Source organism: Xylocopa sonorina, chromosome 1 (assembly GCF_050948175.1).
Source record: "Xylocopa sonorina isolate GNS202 chromosome 1, iyXylSono1_principal, whole genome shotgun sequence".
NCBI classification, from domain to species: Eukaryota; Metazoa; Arthropoda; class Insecta; order Hymenoptera; family Apidae; genus Xylocopa; species Xylocopa sonorina.
The window spans coordinates 7,435,702-7,453,677 of record NC_135193.1 but is presented as its reverse complement, the minus strand read 5'-3'; the positions used below and the strand labels follow the sequence as shown (position 1 = coordinate 7,453,677).

Here is a 17,976-nt window from a genome sequence, read left to right as displayed (position 1 = left end):
ATAGCCGTTAATATACTTAACGTTGATATGATACAGCCATACAAGAAACGCTAAATGCAACACGGATGCTCGCATCAAACTGAAAACAATTCGTACGTGATCATTCATGTTGTGACGCTACACGCTTGCCCGCGTTGACAGTCGCACCGCCCTGATAACGGTCTTGTATGTTATTGTAACGCATCGTAGCATCTTAAAGAATCCTTAAATTACAAAGTCTAGGATATGCCCAAACAACCTCTTGTGCAAAAAATGTTCTTTTCTTTATGGTACTGGTACAAAACTTCTTATTTATATCTTGGACTGTCGGGAGGCGTTGGTTGAGTGCTCGCTCTTTGCTTCGGTCCAGTTTTGAACGACATCTTCTTCACTGGTCTGGGAGATATTCCATGAAGCGCTGTACTGTCCGGCGTGTCATTACTGAACCATACTCTGCTCCCATCAGAAACTGAAAGCAGGACCACCAAATCTTATTTTATGCGAGTAGCAGGGTTTTGATAAGGAGCCATGTAGGGGAGATACATATATCATAGTTGAACATATGCAAATATATATGAACAGTAATAATCAACGTGCAGTTTACTGAACTAAAATAGTAAGGGGTATTTGAATATCTCTTCTACCCTTTCTCTCTCTCTCTCTCTCTCTCTCTCTCTCTCTCTCTCTCTCTCAATCTCTTCTCTCTCTCTCTCTCTCTCTCTCTCTCTCTCTCTCTCTCTCTCTCTCTCTCTCTCTCTCTTTCACTCTCTTTCTCTTTCTCTTTCTCTCTCTCTCTCTCTCTCTCTCTCTCTCTCTCTCTTTCTCTTTCTCTCTCTCTCTCTCTCCAAAATTAATATAAAATTACACAAAGGAACTCTACACTTATTTTTTTTTTGTATAGAAAAAATGTATAACTTTGTAAATTGAAACAAGCAAGCTAGAAAAATTGATGTGTGGTATTACTCGCGCCAATTCTTATATAAAATCAATGTGAAATATTTTTATACATTTAGTTTTTTGTAATGATGTCGTGAATGGAGACATGAATGCCCATGTTAATCAATAGGCACATTTGTTTACAGTCGTATGAGTTGCAGAAAGCTACTTGCAATGCACAATGCTATACATATATTATCTTAGAAGACTGTCTTCAGTTGTAGATGTTATTATTTTCTCCCAAACTTGTATCCAATAATTTTCAAACTGTAATATGAGAAAATTTGGGAAAAACTCACCACTTACAATATCTTCTAAGATGGTATATATATATATATGTATACATATGGTACTGCACACTCTATTTTAGGCTATAAAGCAACATTAACAGAATGCCATATATGTATTATGACATGAATGTAAAAAAGTATGTCTTGATCTATGTCTAATATGCATGTAAAAAGGAAATTTTACCTCTGAATAGGTTGTGTAAGACTGTTGAACAAAAATATAATTAAGAGACATGTGAATAGTAAATAAAAATTAGAAGTGAATATATTTATCCTTAGACTTGTTCTTCCTTTTCAATATATATCAATATATGTATACAAATATCTTATGCGAACATGTGAATTAACATTGGTGGACATTTTGTAAATCCTTTTTAAAAATGTGTAATATAGCTTTAAACGACAAAAGTGTATAGTCAATTATACATTTCTTTTTCTAATTCAATTAAGTTGGAGTTCATTGGATGAAACTTAAAAATGGTGTATAACTTAGCATAATAATCACTAACATATATAATAACATATATGTATATGTGTGTACACACACATACACACACACACATATATATATATAAATATATATTAGCCCTGCTGGCATGCTCGAGTACCCGTATCGAATCGGTTACTCGAGCTGTGTGTATTGCAGCTCGTTCTTCCAAATACTCGATTACCTCTAATATATATATATACACATATATATGACCACTACCAGAGATAATCTATTAGAAAAAAATTTAAAAAAACAGGATACACTTTATAGATAGACGAAAGAACGTTTTGGAGAAACAGCAAAGAAAAAAAAAATAAATAAATTATAATACTACCTTGTGTCGGGTGGTGTTACAAGGTGGATGGGGGTTAGTGGACTGAATTAGTCACCTCTATTCGCGCGATTATCACTGCTCGCCGCCGAAGAACTTCGTAGACCGGATCGGCCCTGATGAGAATCTATAAGGGCTGCTGCGAGGTTTGACGATGCTGTGGATTGCACGCTTGTTGTAGATCCTGATAGTGTGATATTGATAATAACAATAATGACTGACATCTAAACTCATGCAAAAACTAACAAAAAATAAAACTGTTCAGCTGTAACTTAACTGTAACTTATTCACAGTTGCTACGAAAAAAAGGACTTTAAAAAGACCTATTTTATAATTAGATCTAACTAATAAAATAGCTAAATTTTGTATGGAATTCAATTGTGAATAATGAACACAATTTGCATTTTACTACACGGCTATTGTTAAGTCGAAAAATATCTAGAAATGTATTTAAAATTGTTTTCTTCTATTACTAGATGCGAACTAACCAGACACAGAAGAAGCCCCGCTAAATGGGCTTGGTGGTTGTACTGGGGAGTATACATTAGCTGTAAATTCCTCAAACGTGGTAGATTCTTTATGGTTTCTCATCACAGTATCGATAGACCTTGCCCTTTCCTCATAACTGTAAAGATTTTTTATTATGAAAAAAATAATAAAAATAAATTATAATTATTATTATAGTATCTTTATAATTACTATTATTATATAGTATCTTTAATATTCTAATTTGCATTATTTTCAAATTATTGATGTTTAAAAAACTATATAATCATTCAAATAGATTAAATTAAATATTAAAAAAAAAAAAAAAGAAAACGCGAATTTTGTACATTTTATAAACATCATTAAATATATAAAGTATAAATAACATAAATGCCTATAAAATATTTGTTAAGGAAGATAACATTCTTTAAATGAATAAACTTTACTTCAAAACTGTAAAAGACGAGAATGGAGTTATTTCATTTAAACCAACCAAATGATAAAATGTCATAAATACCTTACAGAAAGCCCGATAAAATGTTCAAAACCCATGTTTTTCTTCAAAATATTTGAAACTTTTAGACATACGTGGAGTTTTGTAACTATTTGTCTAAAGAGTATTGTACTCACTAATGTTGATACAGCGTAAGTGTAGAACGTTTTGCCCTACTTGCTGCGAGTGCCGTTGTTCTCACCAATCCAGGTAAAACTTTATCCTCAACTATGCATTCATCGAACAGTGGTCCAAAAAATGGAATTTCTGGCTTCCGAGAAATTTGAATTCTGTACAATTTATTATGCAACGGATAAATCACTATTAAAACATCACAAAATTCCGTTGGTATAATATCCCGGCGGTAATCTCTCCAGTGTTCCGACCAAACTATGTGAATCTCATCGTTACCGAGATGTCGAGTCTGGAATAATATTACTTCAGATATCCCATGCTAATATACTTGTTTCTCAGATCTATAAAACTATCGCAACGTAACAAAGGAACAAATCGCCGTTTCTTTCCGTTAAATGACATGTACTTTCGTTAATAGAACTTACTTTCTGCAATAAACTTTCAGGACTATCGGAAGGCATTCTTGTAGCTACATGAAAAAGGATTTCAGTGAAAGACGTTGCAAAATACGGTGCTGTTACACCAGATGCCTTTCCAGGTACGAGACCACCGAGAAAACCTGTGTGCGATTCAAGTTCGACTTCCCAAGCCAATCTCGCGATAAAGTTTTCGTACTCTTTGCTAGCAGTGACGTTACTTAATATAGAGTTCTTATCTTCCTGTCCTTGACTGACATAGATCACTGCTATTTTATGCGTTTCTCTGGATCGCTGGCTGTCAAGATTTCGTAGTTCCCTTAAAAGCTTCTCGTTTTTTGATAATAAATGCAATTTTCTACGTTGTTCCCAACCGGATAAGCCCAAGTGCGAAAATAAAAGGCGGCAGTGATGAAACGGTGCTGGAGGTGGACGACACGGAGGTGGACTTATTGCTGTCGCGCACATGCTGTAACAATTAGAATTACGTGTAAACAAATCCTCAGATTGTAGGTAGAAATATCGCGGAAATAAAACGAAAGAAAGAACGGAAGAAATAATAACTATGCACCATGTGCTGGAAATAGAATAGTATATACCTAATGTGCTGGCTCCAATTATTGATATGCTCTTGTTCGGCGTTCCTCTGGCTAAGAATCGTTGCGATAGTTTCACTTTCTAAATAATGACCTTGTGGCGGATTAGCAGGCGCATTAAGTGCTACTTCTGGATTTGTTAATACTTCTGGACTCGTATGTCCTATATATTGCAAAAGCTGAGAATGCAAATATTACGTTAGGATAAAATAATTACTATTAATGTACAAAATATTAACACTTTAAAATTTCCGAGCTTACATCATCTAAATTGTCCATATCGCTCGCAGCATTTGCAAATGTAGGCAATATATGAGGCTCACGATGCCTTATGGTGTGCCGAGGTGTGCAAGTTTGAGATGTTGTAACACTGCTTAAATCGTCTCCGTGCATTTTTGCTTTCCATTCAACTACAAACGTTGATAAATTTTGTAACAAACTAAAACTGTTTTATATACAACGGAATTGAAATATAGTATATCATTTAAGTACTCGAACATTTCCTATGAGTCCGTACATGGAAGACTCTATAATATTAATTAACGAATATTTTCATTACCATGTTTTGTAAATGCGATTGGTACATCGTCTTCGACAAATGGTTGACTATATAAAATAGAACTATCCCACGATGCTTTCCCAGCTAAATCTCGCAGTAACACTCTAACCAATGATGGTGCAGTTGTTAATCCAGCTGTAACACCTCCCCCAGGTGCGTCCAGCGCTGCCAGTTCAACAAGTGATATTATTACAGAATTTGATAACATTAACAGTTGTATGTTTGGTGCGTGAAAAATAGCAGAAGACAATTCGTCTCCATCTATTCCTGGTACATCGTCTAATTCGACAACTAACGATGACAATCGCGCAGCTCCAATGCCCATTGGAAAGTGTCCCAAATGGTTTATTAAATGCATCATTACCTACAGAACAAATATTAATTTAACTTGATGTTCCTTAGAAAAGATGTGTAAATATCAATCATGCCTTACCATTTTCGCTGCTAATTGAACAGATTGGATATTGCCACGACGTGGTGATTTTGTGCCAACTTCGTCAGCTAAATTGTCCAAGCTAATATCAGGATCGAAATCATCATCTTCGTCTTCATGATTTTTTGTGGACTGCGATACGTCTTTGCCGATTTTTTCTTGCACTATGTCATCCAAAACCTATACGTATTCGTATATTTTTTTTATTCAAATTTTAAATGTTTAAACGTGAATTTACAATATTTAAATTTGTATAACATTCTCCGTCGCACTACTGACCGAAAACAAAGTCATCAAAAGAGGTTTTCCTTGGAATACTCGCAATAAAACGGATGGACCGAGATGCATAGCCCATTCACCCAAACAGAACAGCATTGATACCGTTAAAGGACCGCGTTTATCTCGAGTACTCATATATCCAAGTGTTTCTGATAAAATCTAAAATATGCGAATGGAATAACGTTGAATTATATTATTTTAAAGTCCATTTAATATTATACCTTAAATCTGAAAATATATTTTTTATGAGACTTACTTGAATTATTTTACATGGCACATTTGGATACAGCTCCAATAGAGTATCTGCTTTATCGCATAACAACAAAAGTGAGTCGCATGCCACTTGAGCAACAATGGCATGATTAGCCTATAGAATAAAAAATGAAAACCATTAGCTAGAAATTTAATTTTCTTTTCGCGTGATTCAGTCCTAATTAGTACTATACAGGAAATATGTTAACAATTAATGGAGTAGTTTTCTTATTTTATGATTTTGAATTTCATTTGTCACATTCTCTCCATCAAAATTCTTCTAATTCATAAAACAAATCTAGTTGAAAGATTATAGATTTTTATATAAATCGTATTTTATCAGAAAGAATTCTGGGAGAGTGAAAGGTAAGTTAAAACAAATTTCCATTATCTATGTCTAAGAACAATTATTAAAAGACATCCAAATATCATTAGACATTTTACACATACAACCGTGCAAATACACCATGCAACATCGGTGACATCCTTAAACAGACACGAAGACATCGGTCAATAGGTAAATACTGTAACAACATATAATGAGGATTTGACACAAGTTAGTTGATCGATGATAAACTACCTGATCCATTAGTGGAAAACAGAAACCAGCTCTGCGACGCCCTTCCCTTTGTATCTGCTGTCGAACCAAACTCAATAGAAAATACACTGAATTTCACTACTATTATTACATATTATCTTTAACAATATAAACTACATAGTGCTCACTACTTAACACATTGGCTGTTATAGTCGACGTTGAGATGTAACGCTTATATATAGATATAATAAAAACACTAACAATTAATATTGCGGTGATAAGAACAATCAACCAGTGCTGATTTTTCAATACCAGAAGCTAAAGTTATTCTTATATTTTATGTATTATACAAGTATAAATTTCTTTCAAATTATTTTTACGTTCCATGAAAAATGATATTTATTAATTTAAAGAGTGCAGAAACTGTATCAAAGATGCGTAATAAATAAAAAATTCAAGAAACATAATGTTGTTACCCAGTAAGTTGTAGTCCAAACAAGTGATTAAAGACGATCGATCGTCAAATCGATAACAGCAAATGTGTTAACTATTAACTATAACCCAGGTACAAAATATTAAACAGTTGTAAAATAGTTACGTACATATTTTAAAACATGCAAAATACCTTATAAAAACCAGAGAAAATCGACACAGAATTTATCCTCGATCTAAAACCATCTAACTACGTCTCAGATATCAAGGACTTACTTTAAGCGCTAAAAGAAGAACAGTAACGGCTTCTGGAATTCTGGGATGTTGATTTTTGTAGCACAATTCCCTGTATACAAATATAGCGATACTCGAAAGAGCCACGCATCTTGCAATACCAGTTGGTTCTCGCCTACAACTTCTTAAAAGAATCGTAATTATATGCTCCTGGAATAACACGATTTGCATCAACATATTTTCAGTGAACGTATTTTAAGTAAATGAGTGTAGCATTCTGATACCTTCGCCTCTGGACACGTGATAGTAACGATATCTGTCGCATTCGGCTGTAATACGGGAAATTTGACTGTAGTGACGGGTAATGACAATAATGATCCAATTATGGAAACTGCTTCGGTTCTTGGTGCCTGCAACAATAATTATTTGTACGTAATAATTTAATTCCTTGGTTTTTCTTTTTTCACTTAAACATGCAATTCTTAATTGTTTAAATTGTTATAAAACTTTTGCAATACCTCGATATGCTGACTGCTCAATATTACATTGGCGGCGTGGATATAATCCAGAATCAAAAGGCTACTACCAGGCAGATTCAAACTGAACAATCTAGGACCCGTGTATTTGACCAGTACATGTAACACTTTGTTATCGTTACTAACAATACCATTATGGACCGCGCGATAAAAAAGTGTCAAATGTTGTCTTGGTAAATGGATATCCTGTGGTTGAATCGTCAAAAGACAGATCAAACGATACGCTGCCAATTTACCAACTTCGTATTGGCTAGGAAGTTGTATCGCCTAGAAGTAAAGTTACAAATTCTAAATTTAATATCAATTGAAGTAAAGTCCTGTAGAAGTATAGACCAATGCGATCACGCGGGCGCGTAACTTGCTGTCTCTTCTCTTTTCTCGAAAAAGGAATGCATTCCCACATGACTGCATTAGTATAAGAGCATATTTTAAAACTTATACTTTAACAATATTAATATATTATAATACAGAAAGTAATGAACCTTGAAACACCATGGGGCAATGACTGTCAGTGGAGGTATAAGTTCTGGTGCTGGAGGTGTTGCCTGATTATCACCAGATACACCTTGATTTAGGCGAATCTAAATAATATAAAATAATATTCATAGAATAAACATTTATGTGAAACATATAAACGTATAATTTCGAGTATAGCATGAAATATGAGACGTTATACTTTTATGAGTGTCTGTGTAAGTTGAACTAGGTAATTCATAACTTGTCCATGAAGGGTAGGATCTTGAATATTATTTACATCCCCTAAGGCTGACAGCATACGACGCCACAACACTACCGCTACATCAGGTAACCATCCGCGAACACCACCACCTGCCATAACAGATCTTCTTTCTGATGCATCATTCGTGTCTGCAAATGAACAATACTAATTATAAAAATACTAAAAAGAGGAAAATACAATTTTTAAATATTAAAAGAAGTTTGTTAATAAAATCAAAATACTTTCGACACACTTTCTGATCGGTCCAAATTCGACTCAAATGCAAAGAAAATATGCAAAAGATTTACTTTGAAAATAGTTTCAATAGTATCAAACTCGGTATAAACGGAGAAAGTTTTCCGTAAAAAGTTTCGTTAATTTACAAAAATATAAGCAAAGCATATCGGCCGAAACAATGCATATTATTATCATTATTATTATTATCATTATTATTGTTATTACTCGATTAATAAAATTGCACTGTTAGTCTTATATTTGTAAATTTATGTGCAGAGCAGAAATAAAGATAGAAAGAAACAAACATAAAAGATATTTTTAAAACCATAAAACAGAGTTCACACGTTGTTATGCAATTAAAAATGATGTTCTTGCAGTAACTATAAAAAGTACTGGCACGTACCCACATTTACAAACGAAGTGCTTTGTAATTTGATTGTGCATTTACTATTCACAATAGCAAATTGTTATAGTCACATGAAATACTATTAAATAATAGAAAAATTGATACAATTAGATCCTCCTTTCTAATTAATTAATACATGATTGTTAAGACAAATGTAACAGTATGCCAATACCTCTCATGGTCACCATATGTTGTCAATGAGGATGTTAAACAGCGGCGAACGATAATACTTACCGATACTACTGCCGTCAATGTTCTCTATTTGAATGGGGCTGTCTTTGTTGCTGTCAACCCCACTGCTCGGCGTTGGAGAAGGACAACGCGGCGATGGTGGTTCACTGTCAACTATAACAATGCTGTCCAAAGACTTAGCGCGCCTGTTTGGTAACATTTTCCGACCAGCTGCCACGGACGACGTTGCAGAACCATTTGACAGTAGTCGCGCCATGTCTTGTTCTATTGATAGTGGAAGTACTGCGCGTGTGGAAATTTGTTTACACTTAATTACACAAATAAGCCACAATCACTGCGATGGGAACGTTTAGTATAACGGGTCAATTTTGAAACGACGCTTTGATCTTCTCTAAAATTAGGGGAAAGTATGAATGCAAGGGGCGACGTTTGCGAATGAGAGATGTAACAAACGCATAAAAAGAGATGTATGAAGTGAGACAAGTGTGTCTGGCTGATGCCAGACTGGTTATTTTTGAACCAGTGTCAGCGTCAAAGCAAAAAAGTAAGAGACAGAGTTATAAATAAATTGCACGCGCTATCAGCAACATAGATAGCACTACTCACCAAAAACTGTAGTATAGTAAGGAAAAATTGAATTCAAATATTTCAATAAATTATTCTTACCGGGAATACCGCTATGTACGGTATGCGCACGATTTCTCTGAACTTTCGTGCGTGCTTTTCCATTATAGATCGTATTATCGCTTGCACTGCGAGGAAGAGGTCGTACCTTCCTTAAGTCTCGCATAGGATGATCTGATAATAATTAAGTGCAATTTCTTTTAAGAACAACGAATCAAAAGTTTGAGGTAAAAAATGATTGATGTCTTTTACCCGTAGCATTTTCTTTAGATACAGCATTATTATCTTGATCAACGCTTCCTTTGCGCGGTGGTTGAACACTTCCGGTGGAAGCAGCTCGACTTCCAACACCACGGCGCTTTTTAGTCTTCTGCTCGCTCAGTCTGTCCAATGGTAAATCGTTTAAATCCAAGTTATACACGTGCCTGGCAAGTACCCTTGTTAAAGTGTCTAACGTTTTCTGTAAAGTAATAAAGGTTTTATAAGTATGAACTAATGCAATTAATGTCGGGGGACACCATAATATTGGGAGACTCACCGCCCATTCCCGAATTAATTCTTCCCATTGGGTTAAAGACGTCAACACTTCCAGGAACTGATCCCACAATTGTGTAGAAATAACAACATTTAAATTAGCTTTAATCCACGTGACAATTAAAGTCTGAAATATGGCAGGGGCAAGTTTTCCGCCTATGCTTTCTTGAACCTTATGGCGAGAAGATTTTTCGTTTAAAACAAGCGATGTTATCTGTAACAATACCCTGAAAAATAAACAACAAGATTATAAATTTACTTAACACTTTATTTATTTCTAAATTTCCAAAATATCTACCTAAGCAACTGTTCCCAAGTACCCGGTTCTAATCTAGAATTCATTACAACATATCGATATACATTTAGGACTCGTTTGCAACTATCCGTCTGTTCCTCAAGTAATGACGCATTTGATCCAGAATTGTCTAAGAAGAAAACATTCGAAGCTTGCGTAATAAACACTTGTAGGACATTTTGTAATCCCGCTCTTATAAATAAATTTTCTCTGTGTATAGCACCGAGGTAAGAATCATTTCTCAATCTTATTTGACGATAACTTTCAGAAGGACTTTTATCGATATCATTTGCATCTTTTTTTGAATTCTCTTCTGGATCTCTTTCCTTGTGACTATCCAATGGTTCCAACATAAATGGTGGAAGTTCCTAACGAAGAAGCGTAACAAATTTATAATATTACTAATCGTATTTCTCTTTCGTATAACGTAAATTGGAAGCTTACATTCATCTGAATCCAATCTTTATAAACAGCAATAGCCTTTCTTATAGCACCAGCATGATTAAAGTCCAGTAGAAATGCTTGCCTGTACAACTCGTGTACAAAGTTCAAGTTATCCCTATTACTATACAAAACGTCTCTAACGAGAGTAATAGCAGAAACCGTACTATCTTCTTGATTTTGATTCTCTTGCTGAGATGCGGTTGCTTCGGGCGATAGTAAAGTCGACTCAGAAGCGTTTTGAGTAACTGAAACTCGACGAAGTTCTTCTGTATTTTCTTCATTTGGAGTTGTGCTGAAATGAAAGTTCTGTATCATAAATTATTTAAAAAGATATTGTAACACAGCTATAACATTAAGAACAATACCTATGTGAAAGATGTGCGACACGAGTATCCTTTCTAGCGAAATAAGTAAAGCTAGCGATCCACTTAATCAAAGCAACTTTACACAACACATAATTATCCAGGCTCTGATTCGTTGGTTTACGCATCGTAGGCAATTCTAAATTCGGTTTATACAACGAGAAATTATCGTCGAAATCGGGACAAATGTGACGAAGGTACGTAGTTTTAAAACGTTCTAATAAAAATTGAAAAGTCTTGTGCTGTCGCGAAGATTTATCTCTCCATTCTATCTTCACAACCTGTAAATAAATTAAATTTAAAATTTTGTGATCTATCTCTTAGTAACATTAAGTTGCATCATTTCAAAACATTTAGATGTACCTGAGTAACCATTACTTCAAGTAACACTTCTAGAAATCGAACAGTCTCGTTATCAAGAGGTTTTTCTCCACTTTGCGGAGGTAAAATAGGTCCATTGTCAACGGGAGTGACAGGACATTGATTTGAACCATTATCATGAAAAGTACTTTGTGACAATTGTGTATCATAAAATTCCTTCTTATCTTTATCATCACAACCAACAGCTTTTACAAGTTTATCCTTTTTTCCATCTAACTTTCGTTCAGACTTATATGGGGATGGTTGCTGGGGTGGAAACCCTGGCACCAAACTCGCGAACATCTGATGTATATGTTCAGGCGCATTTTCACCAAGTGCTTGGTACCACAAAATAAAATACCTGTAAATTTAATTTAGAATATATTATATAAAGATGCTAATGTAAAGGAATATATTTCATGTAACAATTTATCACTAAATGTATGTATATACATATATAAGTGTATAAAGAAAATCTTGTCTGTAAAACCAAGGCAAGGTGATTCACTACTTATGTGACAAGTTTTTACAGCTGATACTACACCTCAAAAGCAACAAAAAAGTTCATATAAACCTAGATCCAATTTGCAAAAATGGCAGAGAAAAGACTAGAGGTTTGGAAGATACAATCAATAATATGAGTGAATCTGCTATTTCTCTGAAAAAGACAAAAATCCCAATTTTCTCTGCCATTTTTGCAAATTGAACCTAGGTTTATATGAACATTGTTTGTTGCTTTGGAGGTGTAGTATCAGCTGTAAAAATTTGTCACATAAGTAGTGAATCACCCTGTACAGATACTATCATTACGTACTATTTTTCTATTGTTAATTTATTGTATTAATATTAGACTGTGGATGTTTACATATTTGTGGAAAACTTAAATACGCAAAAAGAAGTAAAGTACAATTAATATGCAAAGATGAAAACTTCATTTAGGACCTTTAAAAATGTCTGACGTACAAGTATTTGTGTATTCAAGAGACAAAAAAAGTTATTATCACTTTGCTGCAAAATAATGTGGAACTTGTCAAAAAGAAGTGTAAACATGTAAACATTTATCTAAATATTACATAATACTGTTTCTTCTTCAGATGTTGAGCCATCTTTAAAATACTTGATGGAAAATTCAGCAGATAAATCAGCTGAAGATTGAATCAAACGAAGTACCATATAATTATTACTAAAAGGAAAAAATAACTAATACATCTTTTACATATAAATCTACAATCTAATTACTATTATATGAATATACTATTTTATATTTTCTAAACCTACTAAGCGCTCAAAATAGATTCAATAGATTTTCCTTGTACACCTATGATATATACATATACATATACATATATACCTTATAGCTTCTTTCCGAAGTTTCCAACTATTACCAGGGTGTAAAAGTTTCTGCAAAATCCTTGCCAGACTATGACATTGCCATCTTCTATTAAGAAGCTCAGGGAGAAGCGTTAAAACTTTCTCTAAGAGTTGTAATACCTGTTCCAATTCCTCCCTATGTGCTTTATGCACTACAAATGAAATATTTGTTATGTATATACGTGTAACATTTAGCCTTATGGTTTTAAATATGTTATGAATGAATGAAAAAAAAAAAAAGAAAGGAAAAAAGCATTGACTTTATAGATCTTTTATGTACATACTAGTTAGAATGATATTATACTTGTATGATCAGATTAATGGAGCTCAGACTGCGACATGCAAGGGACATATACTCAGCTGTCTGTCTGTTACTCACCAATGTGGAAGGAAAGTTCTGGCAGCAAAATAGAAAGAAAACAAGCAAATAGTAAAGTAATGATAATATCAGGATATTTTGCAAATATTATACATAATTATAATGTTAACACATTTAACATAGTTATAGTTCTATAAATAAAATAGTGTTTGGTTACATCGAGAGAAATTGTGGTCACATCTATGCTTTTATGCGATGCAGTTACAATATATATTATTAAAGTATGAAAAATAGTTTTACCTCGTTGCCGCAGATTTGCTTCAGCTGACACAAAACAATCATACAGAATAAAATAGACATGACTGAAGTTGCCTTCAAAAAACCCCTTTGCTTCATCAATGTCCACATTTTCTACAAAAATAATATAATACAGATTTAGAAGTTTATTAAGAGGCACTTTTGGTATAATTTCTACTTCAATATGATAACAATTTAGAGATGCGAGATATAATTCGTATTCAATAACAGTGGTACTGCTAAAGGGCCATTATTCTACACTATATGTTAATAAATATTTATTTTAGTTAAGTGGAATTACTGAACCCCTATTACATCACCATTATTGTTATATACCTGTACTTATACATTAGAACTTATTTCCTTTCATTAATTCTCGTACAACCACTGTAAATGTTATACTTTCAAGATAATGTAATTCTGCTTATTCAACTTTCCATAAAAGTTGACACACGCAATTCATAAACAACAATGGAAGGTACTAATTCTTTCTTTCAATTACTGCAAATAATAGTTTTAAAACAATATAATTTTGAACATGAAAAATTTAGATATATCATTAAAGAGAAAATAATATTTATGTTATATACGTAGTAAATGTTACAAATTATAAATTTCCCTTTACTAATCATTTATATCCTCGATAAGATCCTAAGTTATAAACAAGCTGCAAGATTTTTATTGGTTAAATGATTAATACATTTAAGCGTATATTAGTATCAGTGTGTAATAATAATGTAACATTAGCTGAAATTGGAGGCCATGGTAGGTTGGTTACTGTGGTCATGCGGTTTGGTGATTAGATATTACTACTCGAAGCTGTACTAAAACATTATAATTGCACGTAAGCAAATTATTCTCTTAATAAAATTCCGAAATAACCGTTTAATATTTACAAAACTGATTGTTTTCCTTGGAAAAGAACATTGTATAAGAATATTTTCTGGTACTATACAAAGCGAAAAGTTATAAATCAATATTTAATTTTGTTTCACAATTATACCCTTGATTTTCGTTTTAATTGTGTTTAGAATTGCAGAAAAACAGCGGAGGAATAATATTCGTTAAAAAGATATCGAAAGATCACAGCAGTTGATTGGAAAAACGAAACAAATACGATAAGGGAAACGAATAACCATCTGGCCGTATTTTTAGGGAAGAATTCCAGAAGTTGTACGACAGCAGTAAAACCGTCTCGGTGGTGATGTGTAGGCGGCAAATGCTAACAAAATTGCCGCCCCTCTACTTCAGCTATCGTCGTGTTCGTTAACTGGCACCGTGGAACTGTTCGTTCGCGATTAATTTTCACGACGAATTAACGCCAGCTAGACTCGCGGGTACGACAAGGATCGCCAAGAGGGAAGAGAAACGTGGGCTCACCTAATACGATTTTAAGATGCTTGAAACGAGTCGCGCTATCCTTTTTAACATCCTGAATCTTCAGTGTTGACTTTTTGACGTCTACATGAAGCTTTTTGCTGAACATGGTTCAATGCGAGCCGCCGGCGGCCGCGACGGCAAAAACTATCATCGAGGATGTAGAGAGTGGTGCTCATGGATACAGGCCGACTAACTCCGCACTGTCACCATGTCAGGGACTCGAAAAAGGCAGCCCCTTTTATCACAGTTCGGCGTCAAATTTCGCGAGCGCACACACCTCCGATCAGATGTACGTGGCAGCCATCTTGACATCCTCGGCGCGTACTGCTCATAACCTATCGGGGCAATGACATCATCGCCTCTACGGTTAATTTATTTTTCCATTTCCCTTCATTTTCAACCCACGCGAAACCGCGCCCACGCGATCGACCCTGTCTCCTCGAAACTCGGCCAGTTATCACCCTTCCCTCCAATTAACCTCCCTTTAATTCGCTTTCTCTAATGCTTGTTTCTACTCGCTGAATGTCGAAACTGAATTCTTTTAAAATCTACCGCTCTTCCTCTGTTTTACCGACGCATGATAACGTCGCATACTCTCGTTTGTGATCTTCCTTATGTACATGGTAATTCATTTTTCTTCTCAAACAAATGTCTGTCGCAAAATAATAAATTTATGGATTTGATGTTCGGAAGATGCTCGAGTTGAATAATTGTATAATTTATGTTATCGACTCGGTTGTAAGCTTGACGCTAAATATCACTAGATGCCCCATTCACATGTCCTCGATTTAGTGATATTTTGACTCGGAAGTGACGTCTTCTTTCATACTTCAAATAAGCAGCTCAGTTAAACAAGATGGCAAGAAACGATAAAATTTGTCTGCAATTGGAATTCAATAAAAGCATCAGTTACAGTCAAAGAATTAAGGTGAGAGATTTCTGGAAATATTTGGAAGATACAAAGCCTCTTGAACCTTATCAAGTAAAATTAGGTACGATTGTCTTTATTGTTTTAGAAACAAATTTTCACGATACAAATTCCACCAAACAATAAAATGAAATTAAAACCCTCGGATCTTTAAGATGTACTTAACCAAATTGATGAAAATTTTCAGACAAAGAAATAAGAAAAGAAACGCCAAAACTTCCAATATGCAAAAGAAAGTGGTACCGTCAATTAAAAATCTTTCAAGAGAATGGCTTAGACGAGGCAGCCCTCGCAATGGGTGAAAAATGCAAACTTTGTTACGATCACTCTAAACACACGTAAGTACAAACGACGAAGGATTAACTAAAATGACAACTTATCATCTCAATCGACTTAAATAGGTGTTCAGAATTCCCTGATACAGTGGAGGAATCGTACGATAAGTTATTAATTGATATGAAGGCTTTTGATAAAAAATTAGACGATAAGACAAAACGATTAACCAGTGCGTAGAAGAAATCTTCTATATCGTACATCGATCATCGAACATAACATTGATAACCATTTTAACTAAATTGTATATGTATTTATATTCGTTCCGTTTAAATGTTACTTTTAACATTTACATTTTGAATTACAAGAAGAACTAGGCTGTCGATGAATTCTGCCATTTCCAAATTTAGTATCTTATATTCCAACGTGCAAACGCATAAATTGCAGAGAGGTCTTTATCGAAGATATCGACAATGATCCGTGATGGTCGTTATTGGTTTCCGACTGTTCGATTGAATTGAAAATTGGAACAAGGTAGAAATATAGATGAGCAAGATATTACACACGGACCGAGGTTCGGAGCAGTATCGAATTTCTGTGGCGCAGGAGGTCGACGCTGTTCGGTTCGAGTAAGGTGCTCTGCTACAGGAGCCATGAATGGGCCTAAGGATGCTGAATCCTTGCACAACATCTGGCTCCTTCGAGTCTCTCGCATTACCTTTTTATTGTCAGTTCATCGCACATTAGAAAATCTGTATTCGGATGACCGAGCGTAGTTAAGCTGATAAAGACGTACGAGAAGAAATGCATAACATCCGTATTAAAATGTACTCGTTTACACAGACCATACTTATATATAGTTAAGTGATACGATTTCTTAAATTTAGAATATTAAATTTAGAAAAATTTAGAATAATTGTTCATAATAATCGAATTTAAAGATATTCTATTATGACATTTTCATCGTCATATTGTTAATCAAATCCTATCCGTAATTAATTTATATTTATACGATTCAATTTATCTGGATATTGTCTTGTTTCTGCACAAGATAAAATCATTTAACCCAGTTCTGTTAATCGAATATAATACGCGTGTTGTAGCGCCATAGCTTATTCGATTGAGTAACGTGGATCACTCGATTCTAACTAGTATCAGTCTGATTCATCTGATCGATTAATTTTACGATGAAACGGCTCGTCGTTCTTCAATAAACGGTAACCACTGGCGATCATTCACCCTCCTGCTGTTTCTCGGCTTTTATCGATCTTCTTTCGCTGTTTACACCTACACTTCGTTACATCTAACCGATCCATGTATCTCTTAGAAATTCATACTTTTCAAATGTTAGAGGCAGTCAACGGGAGGCAGTTGAAGTAACTTCACAGACAATTTTTAACCTTATAAATTCTTCACCACCTACGCATGAGAGATAAGTAATTCAGCAAAGTTGATATTCACTTTTTAGTGGTTGTGAAAAAAATGTCTGCCTTCGAAAATTTACCCTTTAGCTTACTTAGAAATCCGCTACTGTTGATACTTAATTTCCAAAATTTCTCTTCGCTTCTGTTTCCTCTACAAATAAACGTTCATAGTAATAAAGTAAGTAACTAAGCGATAAAAGAAAGAAACGAAAAAACAGAAAAAGTCGAACGGGAAGAGACCCTTAAAGAAACCCTTACAGACGACGAAGGAAAACAACAAGACATAGCTGGAAAGATACTAAAAGGAAGAACGCTAGCGGTCCCCGTCGCATCATCTGGGGCATCGGCGTGCGTTATTTTCATCGAGCGCACACGGAGGAGACAATGAGGGTAAAAA

At 34.4% G+C, this 17,976-nt stretch overlaps 1 protein-coding gene across 8 annotated transcripts; it reads right to left on the bottom strand.

Moving 5' to 3' along the window:
* Window positions 1-241: 241 nt before the first annotated feature.
* On the bottom strand, window positions 242-15,297 carry LOC143433410 (putative Rho GTPase-activating protein CG5521). Of its 8 annotated transcripts, none has more exons than XM_076910789.1 (28): window positions 14,955-15,297; window positions 13,578-13,688; window positions 13,338-13,355; window positions 12,939-13,110; window positions 11,591-11,948; window positions 11,231-11,508; window positions 10,866-11,157; window positions 10,425-10,789; window positions 10,131-10,353; window positions 9,845-10,052; window positions 9,635-9,766; window positions 9,011-9,250; window positions 8,092-8,282; window positions 7,898-7,996; window positions 7,398-7,682; window positions 7,164-7,289; window positions 6,922-7,089; window positions 5,680-5,790; window positions 5,424-5,582; window positions 5,145-5,324; window positions 4,712-5,075; window positions 4,414-4,562; window positions 4,156-4,331; window positions 3,566-4,025; window positions 3,143-3,429; window positions 2,515-2,651; window positions 2,030-2,210; window positions 242-448 (listed from the first exon to the last, which is right to left on the bottom strand). In XM_076910789.1, the coding sequence occupies exons 1-27, from the start codon at window positions 15,058-15,060 to the stop codon at window positions 2,077-2,079; spliced, it is 5,529 nt and encodes a 1,842-aa protein (XP_076766904.1). In that variant the 5' UTR covers window positions 15,061-15,297; the 3' UTR covers window positions 242-448; window positions 2,030-2,076. The 8 variants fall into 8 exon arrangements, with proteins under 8 accessions (XP_076766904.1, XP_076766884.1, XP_076766912.1 ...); XM_076910769.1 differs by having other exon boundaries at window positions 2,085-2,210; XM_076910797.1 differs by having other exon boundaries at window positions 2,030-2,183.
* Between the last annotated feature and the right edge of the window lie 2,679 nt (window positions 15,298-17,976).

Coding starts and splice junctions, on each gene's coding strand:
- LOC143433410 (XM_076910769.1), bottom strand. CDS start 15,060: ATGTTCAGCAAAAAGCTTCATGTAGACGTCAAAAAGTCAACACTGAAG. Junction 10,354..10,424: donor ACTTGGGAACAGTTGCTTAG/GTAGATATTTTG, acceptor TTTATTTTTCAG/GGTATTGTTACAGATAACAT. Junction 7,090..7,163: donor TCACGTGTCCAGAGGCGAAG/GTATCAGAATGC, acceptor GTGTTATTCCAG/GAGCATATAATTACGATTCT.